Here is a 12,705-nt window from a genome sequence, read left to right on the forward strand (position 1 = left end):
CCTGGGCGCGCGGCGCTGGGCTCCGGGGCTGCGGCGCGAGGGGCCCGGGCTTTCGGAGCGGCTCCACGGCGCGCTCTCCCGCCGCCTCCGCCGCTCCCGCCGCGGACGGCTTGGCCGGCTCCGGGCGGGGGGCGGGGCCGGGGGCGGGGCCAGGGGCGGTGGCTCGGGTTTCCCGGGACGGGAGCCGCCCCCGCCCAAGGAGAGGGGGGCGGGAGGAGCGCAGGTGGCTAGGGTGCAGGGGCCACAGCTCCCCCTCTAGAAGGTCATCTCCCCGGGCCCCTTTAGGAAAGCCGGGGCCCCAAGACGCCCCCTCCCCAAGGGCCCCCTTCTGGGTTAAGAGGCACAGCGCCCCCGACGCCAGTATCCGCGGCCTTCAGCGCCCCACGCTCTATTGAGGATCTGGTTTTGCTGCCAGACTCCTGGGTCCTGCCTGGTCCCCTTCCGGAAGGCAGGAGCCCAAGAAGTACCCTCACCAAGGAAGCCCCTCAAGGGAACCCCAGCACAGCGCCCCCCTAATTAGCTGTTTCCCACCCCTACTCCAGAGACCCGAACGGCGCATCTTCCAAAAGTCTGGGGCCCCAGGAAGCCCCTCCCCCAGATTCCCCTCCGGGGAATTAAGAGTTACAGCACGACCCCAGACGGCGGTCACAGCGGCCACAGTCTCCTCCTACCCCACTGAAGATTGCGGGGTCCTCCTAGTCCTGCCCCAGGTCCTCTTTCCACAAAGCTGAAGAAGCCCCCCGTGACAAAGCCATTCTAGAGAACTGAGACCCAATGTTTTCTCCTAAGACAGTAAGTGATACCCTGAGACTGATGATCCCCGCTGCCCACAGAGCCCCTCATCAAGTGGCAGTTCTCCCCAGTCTGGCCTCAGAGCCCTGCGAGGGATCCCATTCCCACCCCCTGGCTCTCCGCGGCGCTCTCTGGGTACCAAGACCCCGCGTTGCCTCTCCCGCGTTGCCTCTCCCGCCTGCGCGCGTTGCCTCTCGTGCCTGCGCGCCCAAACCCACCGCGCCCCCTCCCCGACGGCTCCGCGTTCCTAAAGCGCCCCCTGGCGGCCCCAGCCGACTCCGGGCTGGGTGGAGTGGGCGGGGCTGGAACTGCCGTGGCCCCGCCCTACCGCGGCCTAGTTACCGAAAAACACCCTCCTTACCTCCCAGCCCTCGGCCCCCGCATCGGGCTTTTTCCCGCGCGGTCCCGGCCGCCGCCTGCGTTCCTGGGGCCGGGTGCTCTGGTTTCTCTCTGCTGCCGCCTGATTTCTTGCGGCCTCCTCACTCTGGCCCAGGCCGCCTGCATTCCTCCGATCCCAGCAGCCCTGGGATTCCTATGGCTATTAGACCTTCCTAGGACCACCGCCTCTCCCCGCGCCCCCTCCGGGCCCTCAACACACCCCCTCCCCTCCAACGGCCTGTACAACTTCCACTGCTACGCAGTGTGCGCGGTGACAGGAGACACTCAGGTAGTCTCACCCCCTGTGCTCGGGCGCATGCGGGTGGGGGACGTCGGGAGCACGGAGGAAGGACAGCAGGAAGGAGTCCGCCAGGATGTGAGCTTGCGGGTAGGGTGGGGGCATAACAACGAGCAGGTATCAGAGAAGTGGCGGCGTGGGAGCTGCGTGGTCCTGGACAGGTGTCTGCTCTGTGCAGCCTTGGGCCGATACTTCTTGAATGTGCCTCAGTTTCCCCATCTGTAACACGGGGTATTATGAGTCGATTCTAACAGGGTTGTCGTAGAGATTAAGTAAATAGGAGTAACCGTCCCTGGCTCGTGGTGAGCGATGCCCGAGTGTCTGCCATTATTGGTGTCACCCTGTGCTCCCTCCCGGTGACACGCTCACCCTGGCCATTCGCACACAGACCCGCAAATCTTTGATCCAGGCAGGGTCACACCCGGTGCCATCCTTGTTCTCACACACACTGGGACACCCTTTACGAGAACAGCACCATCCCTAACACGGAGCGGTCACGACCACCCACGTCCTTGCCCAAGGGCATGCACGGACACACACACACAGGAGTCCTTCCTTCGCTTCCAGCCAGACGCATGTGTGAACATGGACACAGAGCTCACACTACCCATAACACACACACACACACACAGTATCCAGTAGAGACACAGACGCACAGGACATGCACACACAGTAGCCCACCGGCCCTCCAAGTCGCCCCATGGTTGCTCGTGCACATTCACGCACGCTCGGCGGATCGTTACACACGCCCAGGCTACCTGGCGCCGATACACACGACACACGTTAATTCACACACGGGCACTCCGTGTGACCCACCCCCCACCCACTGCTGGTACACACGGCCACATGGAGACAACACACGCTCCTGTGGTGTGCACACACACAGCCCTCACGCGTACGTTGCACACAGTAACCCGCGACATGCACACCCCCCCGAGGATGCAGTACGCTCCCCACAGCCACACAAGCGCGGGAGACTCGGAGACACCGTCGTGCGTGCACACAAGCGCACACACGTATGAGGCTAGTCTGGGAGGCATAGCCCCTCTGCACACATGCGGCCCAGCCGGGAGCCCACCCCCCGCACCCAGCCACCATTAAGCTGTCACCAGCCGCCCCTTGGCCACCTCCTGCTCACCCCACGCTGCCGGCATCCCCCTCCCCACCGTGGCTGGGGCCATGGGGGTGGGGGCGTGCAGACACATGGGGCGCAGGACACACACATGTGCCCACCATGTGGACGCTCGTAAAGTGGTTGCCCTGGCAACAGCAACTTGAAAGACTCGGTTCTTCCTCTGGGGTGGGCAGGGGCGCCAGGGTGAGGCTGCGGTGGGGCGAGACAGGAGGTAGGAGGGGGTACGCCAGGCCACGCGCCCACCTTCCACCGCTGTTGGAGACCCCATCACCCGCAGGCCCCCAGAAACCCTGTTCTGCTCGGGGCCAGCCGCACGTGGTCACAGGAGACACACATTCACTCGGTCCAACACCTTCACGCACCAGTGTGTCACCTCACGCAACCCAGCACCTCTGGACGCTCTCTGTCACCAACCCACACACTTTGTCACCCCCTGGACAGGCAGTGACAGACACCCTGTCGCACTGGCTGACTCACACAGCAGCTGGAAACTGGGGCGCACACAGACACGCCCTCCCTCTGGCCCCCGCCCCCCTCAAAGGAGCTGTCTGGGCCTGGCCGCCCGGGAGGCCACGGGGATTCAGGGGCTGGTTCTGTTTGCAGGAAACACCGGTATTTACAATGCTTTATTTTTAAACCTTCCTTCTCCCAGACTGTGGCTGCTGTGGGGCGGGGGTGGGTGGAACAGTGCCTGGAACCTCCCCTGCTTCTAGAGCAGCCCGTGGGTTGCATGGGCTGTGGTCTCCCCAGTGCGCAAATCTGCACAGAGAAACCGAGGCTCAGTGTGGAGTAGGGGGTGTCTATGGGCACGTGGCCCCTGTAGCTGATTTGAGCCTGCTGGCCCTAGGGTCAAGGCCAAGGCAGGGTTGGGACAGTGCAGGTGCACCCAGAGCCCAGGCCCTGTCACCTACCAGCCCTCTATGTTGTTTGCCTGGGAATTAGTTCCGCTCACTCACTACCTCCTCGGGTGCCCCCCGCCCCAGGTAGCTCCAGGCAATGCCCCCACCCCCACATTGCTCTGTGCTCACTTGGCAGGTGGGAAACCTGGGGATCAGAGAGGTCAAGACGCTGGCCCAAGGTCACAGAGTAGGGAAGAGGCTCACACCCTGGGCTGGATAATTCCAGAACATTCAACCACTGCCCTGGCCACTCCTCCACCCCTGACCCCCGAGGCTGGCCCCCCTGCCCTTGCTGCGCAGTCCCTGCTCCCAAGGGGAGTGCTCTGTTCACTAGTGGAGGCCCAGGCGGAGGTTCTGGGAGGCCAGCGGCTGCTGGCCAAGACATGGACTTGGCTGGTGGAGAAGTTTCCATCTTAGCACCAGGAGCTGGTCCAGGCCTTGCAGGCCCTGGGCTGTACCTCAGGACCCCCAGGAACCAGCGCTGCAGGGGTGGAGGTGGCCCGGAGCCCTCTGTGTCTTCTGTCTCTCCCGCCACCCCCAGCTGGAGCATCTCCATACACTCGGCATTGCTCCACCCCACGATGAGCTGGTCACGGAGATGGCTGGGCCTCAGTTGGCTCATCGGTGAAATTGCTCCCACAGTCGTTCTGTGCCCAGTGCAGATCCTCAGGGACTGGTAGTGTCGTTCTCCCGTGGAGAAGGGAATGGGCTTGCCAGGGGTCACTGGGACAGCTCAGAGCTGCCAACTGCCGGCCAAGAGGCTCCTCTAAACTAGGCTTCAGGGTTCTTAATTTGACAGTCATTCTGGCCCCAAGCTGGACAATGCTGGAGTGGAGAGAAGCCTCAGCCCCGACAGGGGACACAGCCCAGGGTCAGAGCGAGGGGGCCAGGAGGAGCTGGTGGCCTCGGCCAGGATGGGGCCCTTGAGGCCCGTGGGCGGCAGGAAGGAGGTGGCCGGGTCGAGGCGAGGGAGGATGGGAAAAGCAGGGCTGACGGCCATCCCCACAGGGCCATTTGCAGCCACAGGCCACAGGAACAGGGGCCCTGTTCCTGGGGGCCCCGGGTCAGCAAGGCGGGAAAGCCATCAGGCCAGCCCAAGGGAGCCGGGGCCACAGGGCAGGCAGCCGGGTGGGGGCTGGGCTGGGGGCTGTGCAGCACCTGTGGGGCGGGGCGGGGGCTCACGGATGCACAGCCACACACACACGCAAAAGCCACAGATGTGTACACTGTCACACACACACAGACACACATAAACACACACTCAGAAACACAATCATATACACAGAGCCCCCCAAGTCACACACACTCCCCAGTCACAGCTGCACATGCGTACACACCATCACACATGCAAAAGCCATACACGTGTACAAACTGTCCCCCTGCAACATGCACGCACGCGTGCACGCAGCAGCCCCGGCTGCCAAGGCTTGCGGGTGCCCTGCGGCACCCCCCCCCCAGCACCCTGGCCCTTGCCACCCGTCTGCCCAACCCTGCTGTCTCGCGTCCTTGGCCTGGGCTGCCCTAATCCCTGTCTCATGTCCTGAAGCCAGAAGATAAGGGGCAGCTGCAGCCCCAGATAAAGGAGGCACAGCCACAAATCCGGGGTGGCCCCGGCAGAAACGGGCACTGAGCCCAGGCCGCACGGGCCCTGCTGCTGCCACCCCATGCGGCCTGGCTAAGAGGGACAGAGAGAGTGCAGGGGAGAGACAGAGACACAGGGAGGGAGCAGGGAGACAGAAAAGAGGGACTCCGAGAGAGAGAGAAGCAGAGGGAGAGAGGGAGGCGGAGACCAAGACAGACAGAGAGAGAGAGAGAGAGAGTACACGCAGCACCTTCCCTAGGCCCTGCCTCCCCCCATCTGAGTGCCTCGGTGTCCCCATCGGTCCCCTGTGCCACCTACCTCCTTTCTGCTTCTCCAAATCCAAATGTCAAGATAGGGCATTCAGAGGATGACTCAGGCCTGGTTCAGGGTGGGGAGGGGGGCATCTTCCTGAATGTCCCCACATTCTCCAGGGTGACACCTGGGAAGTTCTCATCCCCCTGCCACAGCCTCAGTGAAGGCAGGACCCCCAGAGCAGGTCCTGGCCCTTCTGTGCCTCAGTTTCCCAGCTATGATAAGATGCACTCACTCAGCAAGTGTTCATTGGGCACCTCCGGTGAGCAGGGCCTGGTGCTGGGTGCTGGGGACACACAGTGACTGAGGTGGACCCAACTCCCACCTTCTCTGAGCTCATAGTACAGTGGGGAAGATGGCATGTGGCCAGGTAGCACCAGGATGATGAGGGTCACGATCCCGGGGGGGGATGCTCAAATGGCTGCAGAGCGTGAAGGGGGCAGTATCCCCAGCAGGGGGCAGTTAGAGAGGCTTCTGGAGGAGGAAGAGGAGGGGGAGAGGAAGAAGAGGAGGGGGGGGGGAGGAAGAGGAGGGGGGAGGAGGAAGAGGAGGGGGAGGGGGAGGAGAAGGAGGAGGAGGGGGAAGAGGAGAGAACTAGAGGGTGAGTGGAATGAACAAGGTGATGGGGAGCAGGGAATAGACTTCTTGCAAGAGGGAACAGCACATGCAAAGGCTGAGAGGTACAACTGGCTCATGGGAGGTCTGGAATGAACCTGGTGCTTGAGTTTAGGGAGTGAGGGGATAATGAGGAATGAAACTGGGGAAGGCAGCAGGGGATGGGTCCTGTAGGAACTTGGGGGCCGTGATACAGGGCTGGGGCAGTAGGGAGACACGGAAGGATTGGGAGCAGGGGAAAGCCATGCTCAGATTCGTGCCTGGAAGGCTGGGTTTTGGGGGCAGGTTGGAAGATTGAGGCCCAGAAGTGTGTGTGTGTGGCGGGGCGGGGGGGAGCGTGATGGGAGAGGGGATGGACTAGAGAGAGACTCTGGAGGGCAAGTGGGCAGGACACAGGAACCCACAGGCTGTCGGGGGAGAGGCAGAGGGGAGGCTGATGCCCTGGTTTCTGGCTCAGGACGGTGGGGCAGTCCCTGGGCCAGGGATCTTTGGGACCCACGGATTCAGGTGGATTTGGGATGAATGCCTGTTCCCTCTGCACAAAGTCAGAGAGTAGAATAAGTGAGTTAATGCAAGAAAAGGGCTTAGACAAAATGAGCGCTCAATAACTGTGTAGCCACTGGTATACGATTAATACTACACCACTATAATAATTACCAATTAATATTACGTCATTAATATTAATATTGTTGTCAATGGCCAGTCCAAAGTCCCCTCTCTCTCCCTCCCCCCGCTTACAGGAGGCCCTCCTTGATTGCCTTCACAGAAAGCGCAGGCCCATGGCAAGGCAGAGCCAGGGAGCCCTTGGAGGCCCAGAGAGGGGAGGCTATGTTCCGACAGCTCTCCGTGGGCCTCAGTTTCCCCATCTATCCAACTGCCTCTCTGGAGTGGCCTGGGGTGCCTGTGGGGACGGTGGGGGTAGACTCCTGGTGGAACCTCAGAGGGCAATGGGACGGGCATCTTAGGAGGGAGGAGTGAGCTCGGTCCCCGGAGGTGGGCAGGCACAGCTGGGCAAGAAGTCTCGCCAGGACTGGACGCCCCAAGTCCACCGTTTTATCCCCAGACTGCCCTACAGAGGGCAGCCGAGGCCAGCGCTGGAGGCCAGACCGCTCCCCCGGGAGCTTTCAAGGGTCGGGATTCGCCGGTTGTAGTCGCTGCTGCATGCCTGGCATCTAGGACGGCCTCTGGCACGCAGGCACTCAACTAATTACCTGTCGATAATGTCCTGCATAAAAGCCGCGGAGTTTGTTTTTTTTTAAGCCCCAGCTTTAAAGTTTTTCGAATACCCTTGGGGGTGGACTACGGCCCGTCGTGAGAACCACTGAGCAAGCACTTCAGCTCAGCGGTACTACCCTAAGTGCGACCCGAGGCTCCACCCCCACTCAGGCTCCGCCCCCTTACGTCGACTCGCGAACAATGGCGTCACTTGGAACGCCCCGGGCATGCGCATTTCCCCAGCACGACGGGAAGACGCACTCGCGACCCGGAAGGCCTTCCCGCCGCACTCCAAAGCCGGCGTGAGGGGGGCCGATGGCGGAGGGAGCGGCGGAGGCCCCAGCAGAGAGCGGTGGCGGCAGCGATTCAGGAGCCGGCGCTCCGGAACGGGGGGTGGCTCCCATTAAACCTCAGTGAGTCGCCGGGGCAGGGAGAAACCCTCACGAGGCCTTCCCGGCGCCTACAAGAGGTGCATGCCGGGTGACGGGGCAGCGGCCCGGGCGGGAAGCTCGCAGACTATTCAGTCTGGGCGGTTCCTGCACCCGCAGGGTCGGAGCGGACAGTGCACGTTGGGGGTTGTCACGTGTGCGAAGGACACCACGGTCCTTGCAGGGCTGGGCAGGGTTGGAGGCTGGGGCCGCAGTGCATGCTGGGGACCGTAGTCCGGGCGTATGGCGGGAGTAGCGCTTGTGCACCTGCAGCCAGTCTTAGCTACGGGCAGGGACTTGTGTCTGAAGCGAGGGCCGTGGGGCTTGCTGGGGAATGTGGCGACTGTGGCCCCATTGCAAGGCATGCGGGGACATGTAGTTTTCTCTAGCCGAATGTGGCCGGAGATGTTTATGCCTGTTTGTAGTCTGGCTCAATACTCTGGGCAGTGGGACCCGGGGACAAAATCTGGGCTCTGCCTGTGGCCTTGAGGTGCGCCCTGACTGGCAGCTGGCTGGTTCTAAGTAATGCAGTTCCCATCAGCAGAGGCACCTAAGCAGGGACAGGTGTTCTCAGTCCCTTTCCCCAGCGTCCACTGCATCCGAGCTGGAGAAAGGACCCCTCCACAAGCCCTTTCCCCACTGCCTCTCTGCTGGCAGGTACCTCACCACTAAGGAGCAGTTCCACGAATTCCTGGAAGCTAAAGGGCAGGAGAAGCCCAGCCAGGAAATCAAGGCAGGCGATCCCGGTAGCAATGACCTGGCTGAACCCGAGGCCAAGCGCATCCGACTGGAAGATGGGCAGACGGGGGAGGTGGCCGAGCCCGGGGAGCAGCCGCAGGCTCAGAAGAGAGCCCGGGGCCAGAACAAGGGCCGGCCCCACATGAAACCCACCCACTATGACAAAAATAGGCTCTGCCCCTCCCTGGTCCAGGTGAGTGTAATTGTTGCTTGAAAGTCCTAGAGATCTTTGGTCTGAGTCTCTCTGCTCCCCCATTCAATCCTCAGGAAGTTCTGATGTGTTATTGTCCTCATCTTCCCGATGAAGAAACTCAGGCTTGATGGGTTCCTGACTTTCCCCAGGACACGCAGCAGGAGGGGAGGGGGTTGAGGTTCACACCCAGGCTGCCTGGTTGGCCCAGACTCCCCCGGATCCTCCCTCATGGCTTCTTGGTTCCCATTCAGGATTCAGCTGCGAAGTGTTTCTTTGGCGACCGCTGCCGCTTCTTGCATGATGTGGGCCTCTACCTGGAGACCAAGCCGTCGGACCTGGGCCCCCGCTGTGTGCTTTTCGAGACCTTTGGCAGGTGCCCCTATGGTGTGACCTGCCGCTTCGCCGGGGCCCATCTGGGACCCGAAGGCCAGAACCTGGTGCAGGAAGAGCGGGTCCAGGCCCCACCGGTCCGCAACGGCCTGGACAAGGCCCTGCAGCAGCAGCTGCGAAAGCGCAAGGTCCGCTTCGAGCGTGCCGAGCAGGCCCTCCGCCAGCTAAGCAAGGGCCACGTGCCGGGCCCCTCCCCTGAGGCCACGGTCCCTGAGGTCTCGGGGGCCGAAGGTGCCCCCCGGCAGGACAGCGGTGACACCCAGCAGGCCGTCCCAGAGCCAGGCGCTGAAGCCCTCGCCCTTGGCTCGGTGCGGACCTGTGGGCCCCTGACGGACGAGGATATAGTCAGGCTGCGGCCTTGTGAGAAGAGGAAGGTTCGTGGATGGGGCTTCCTGCTGAGGGCGCTGGTAGTGTGGGGGCAGAAAGAGCCGAACGCACAGCCCCAGCCCCAGAGAGTCAGGGCTGGGGCTGAGGGAGGGAGGGAAAGGCTTCTTGGGAGAAGGGGCAGAAGGGGCGTCAGGCCTGCGGTTTTGATGGTTGGGCAGAAGCTTTGCAGCAGAGGAGAACACGGAGGACAGAACAGTCCTCCCACAGGATCCGTTGACTTGTGCAGAGGCCCGGAGGTTGGCGGGGGGTGGGGGGAAGCAGGGGAGCCCCAGAGGCCCGGCCAGCTTCCCCGGGTTTTATTTCCCTGCAGCTGGACATCAGCGGCAAGCTGTACCTGGCGCCCCTCACCACGGTACGTCGGCCCGGCGCTGCCCGCTGTCTGCCCCTGCCTCGTGGGTCCTGGGGCTGCGAGAGGCGGCCGGGGTCCCTGCCTGCCACCCCTCACGTGTGCCCGTGTCCCCCGCTGCCCCCAGTGCGGGAACCTGCCCTTCCGGCGGATCTGTAAACGCTTCGGGGCTGACGTGACATGCGGGGAGATGGCTGTGTGCACCAACCTGCTGCAGGGCCAGACGTCCGAGTGGGCTCTGCTCAGACGCCATCCGTGCGAGGATATCTTCGGCGTCCAGGTTGGTGCCGCCCCGAGGAAGGGAGGCGGGAAGTGCGGAGGGGCTCTGGGCTGCCTAGCTTTGGGACAGGTTCGGGGTCGGATCTCCCTGACCCCAGGCCTGACTCAGTCATTCCCAGATCCCTCTTGCCTCAGCCATGGGCCCAAGGGCTGACCCGATGCCCCTGTGAGGGCCGGGGGCCTTGGCGCAGGGCCACTTCGGGGAGACAAGGCCACCGGCTGCATCCCCATAGTGGGCAGGGACAGCCTGGACCAGCCCCTCACTCCCTGCTCGGCCCCCGGCCACAGCTTGAGGGCGCCTTCCCTGACACCATGACCAAGTGTGCTGAGCTGCTCAACCGCACCATCGAGGTGGATTTCGTGGACATCAACGTCGGGTGCCCCATCGACCTTGTGTACAAGAAGGTAGCAGCCGCGTGGCCCTGGACCTCCACGGTGTGGGTGGGCGGGAGCCCGGGACCTGGCCTTGCTCCCGCCTGAGTCCCTGGGGACCCGTGGGGGCCACTGTGCCTTGGTTTCCCCGTTTGGACGGCGAAGGCAGAGAAGGCTGTCAGGCCCAGCTTGTGTCCCGCCCTCCCTTGCTCCAGCCCCCTGTTTCTGCCAGGGCGGGGGCTGTGCCCTCATGAACCGCGCAGCCAAGTTCCAGCAGATCGTCCGCGGCATGAACCAGGTACGCCCTCGGTTGCGCCCGCCTCCTCCCGGCCTGACCCCGGGTCCCGCTGACCACTGCCGTCGCCGCAGGTGCTGGACGTGCCACTGACGGTGAAGATCCGCACGGGCGTCCAGGAGCGTGTGAACCTGGCACACCGCTTGCTCCCCGAGCTGCGGGACTGGGGTGCAGCCCTGGTCACGGTGGGTCTCGGGGCACGGAGGGCGTGGGGGCCTCAGGAGCGCTCGGCAGCCCTTCCTAATGGTCTCTCTTTTCCTGCTCCTCTTTCCTGCTCTCTGGCTCTCTCTCCGTCTCTGCCTCCGTCTGTCTCTTCGTCTCTCTGTCTCTCTCTCTCAGCCTGTTCCTCTTGATCTTTCTGGGTCTTCTTTTCTGTGTCTGGTCCTCCGCCGCCTGGCCCGTCTCTCGCTTCCCGCGCGTGGCTTCTCCTTCAGCTCCATGGCCGCTCCCGGGAGCAGCGCTACACCAAGCTGGCTGACTGGGAGTACATCGCGCAGTGTGTGACGGCAGCCAGTCCCATGCCCCTGTTCGGTGGGTCCCCTGCCGCCAGCCCCGTTCCCAGAGGCCACATGCCTGCCGCCCGCCCCCCCGGGACCCTGCCCTGCCCCCGGGGACGTCACTGGGTTGGCGGGACCTCCCCTCGAGCTCCCGCCTGCCCCCAGCTCCCTGAGACCCCCCAGCCTCTGTTCCTCAGGAAACGGGGACGTCTTGTCGTACGAGGATGCCAACCGCGCCATGCAGACTGGCGTCGCGGGGGTGATGATCGCCCGGTAAGTGTGGTCTGTGTTTGGGGGGCTACAAAGAGCTGGCTGGAGCCACACCCACCTCCCTGCTCCCCTCCCTGCTCGGTGTTCCCGGCAGGTGGCTCTTCCAGGACAAGGGGCAGAGAGGGGGACGCAGCTGCTGGGGAGGAGGCGGGGAGCGGGCCTCTGTGCGCTTGAGGGTTGGACCTCTTGGGCTTTGAAGGTTGGCTGAGCCCGGCGGGGAGGCAGGGACCAGGGCTCCAGCCGCCAGCCACCGAGCCCGTCCCGCCCCCCGCCCCCCCTGCAGCGGTGCCCTGCTGAAACCGTGGCTGTTCACGGAGATCAAGGAGCAGCGGCACTGGGACATCTCGTCGTCCGAGCGCATGGCCATCCTACAGGACTTCACACGTTACGGCCTGGAGCACTGGGGCTCGGACACGCAGGGCGTGGAGAAGACCCGCCGCTTCCTCCTCGAGTGGCTGTCCTTCCTGTGCAGGTGGGTGCTGGGGCCGGGGGGTGGGGGGCCGTGTGTGGGGACGGCCCGGCCTCACCCCGTGCCCGCCGCCCGCAGGTACGTGCCCGTGGGCCTCCTGGAGCGGCTCCCACAGAGGATCAACGAGCGGCCGCCCTACTACCTGGGCCGCGACTACCTGGAGACGCTCATGGCCAGCCAGAAGGCGGCCGACTGGATCCGGATCAGGTGCCAGGAGAGCGAGGCGCCGGGCTGCGGGAGGCCGAGGGGCCCGTGGGCCGCAGGCCTGACCCCACCCTGTGCCCTCTTCACAGTGAGATGCTGCTGGGACCCGTGCCACCCAATTTCGTCTTTCTGCCGAAGCATAAGGCCAACGCGTACAAGTAGCCGCGGGTGGGGACGGGGTGTCTGAGGGCCCAGCGGGGTCTCTTGCTGCACGAGAAGACAATAAATTTTATTCTTTTAAAACCCAGGCCTTTCTGTGACCCCGAGGCTTCCCCGTCCCGCTCTGGGGAGCTTTGTCTCGACGCCGGGCTGACCTGTCCCCAGCAGTTACTTTCCCTTTCTCATTGACGATCTCCCAGCCGCCCCCATGGGCCAAGCCCTGTGCTGGCCACCATGGCTACCCAGGGAGGCTTTACCCGCAAAGAAACCACTAGGGCTTGCGAGGCAGGGGCCTCGGCCCTCATGGGTGTGGATCCGGGCAGGCTGCCTGGAGGAAGGAGCCCTAGAGCTGCCCAGGGCACGGCTGGCAAAGGGTCTGCCCCACCCTTTGCGAGGCCTGTCTCTGGCTGCCTTGGTTTCTCCATCTGCCCTCTGCCCACCCCCCCCCCCCC

At 63.8% G+C, this 12,705-nt stretch overlaps 1 protein-coding gene across 4 annotated transcripts; it reads left to right on the top strand.

Moving 5' to 3' along the window:
* Positions 1-7,471: 7,471 nt before the first annotated feature.
* Positions 7,472-12,659, top strand: DUS3L (dihydrouridine synthase 3 like). 4 transcript variants are annotated; one of them, XM_021705275.2, is made up of 13 exons: positions 7,501-7,639; positions 8,312-8,585; positions 8,837-9,349; positions 9,673-9,714; positions 9,836-9,988; positions 10,276-10,392; positions 10,592-10,657; positions 10,729-10,839; positions 11,089-11,185; positions 11,349-11,424; positions 11,705-11,893; positions 11,969-12,097; positions 12,184-12,659. In XM_021705275.2, exons 1-13 carry the CDS (start codon positions 7,542-7,544, stop codon positions 12,254-12,256), a joined length of 1,938 nt encoding a protein of 645 aa, XP_021560950.1. In that variant the 5' UTR covers positions 7,501-7,541; the 3' UTR covers positions 12,257-12,659. The 4 variants fall into 4 exon arrangements, with proteins under 4 accessions (XP_044774402.1, XP_021560950.1, XP_044774404.1 ...); XM_044918467.1 differs by having other exon boundaries at positions 7,472-7,639; positions 11,969-12,659; XM_044918469.1 differs by lacking the exon at positions 8,837-9,349 and having other exon boundaries at positions 8,312-8,387.
* Positions 12,660-12,705: the final 46 nt, after the last annotated feature.

The sequence above is a fragment of the Neomonachus schauinslandi genome, chromosome 1 (assembly GCF_002201575.2).
Source record: "Neomonachus schauinslandi chromosome 1, ASM220157v2, whole genome shotgun sequence".
NCBI classification, from domain to species: Eukaryota; Metazoa; Chordata; class Mammalia; order Carnivora; family Phocidae; genus Neomonachus; species Neomonachus schauinslandi.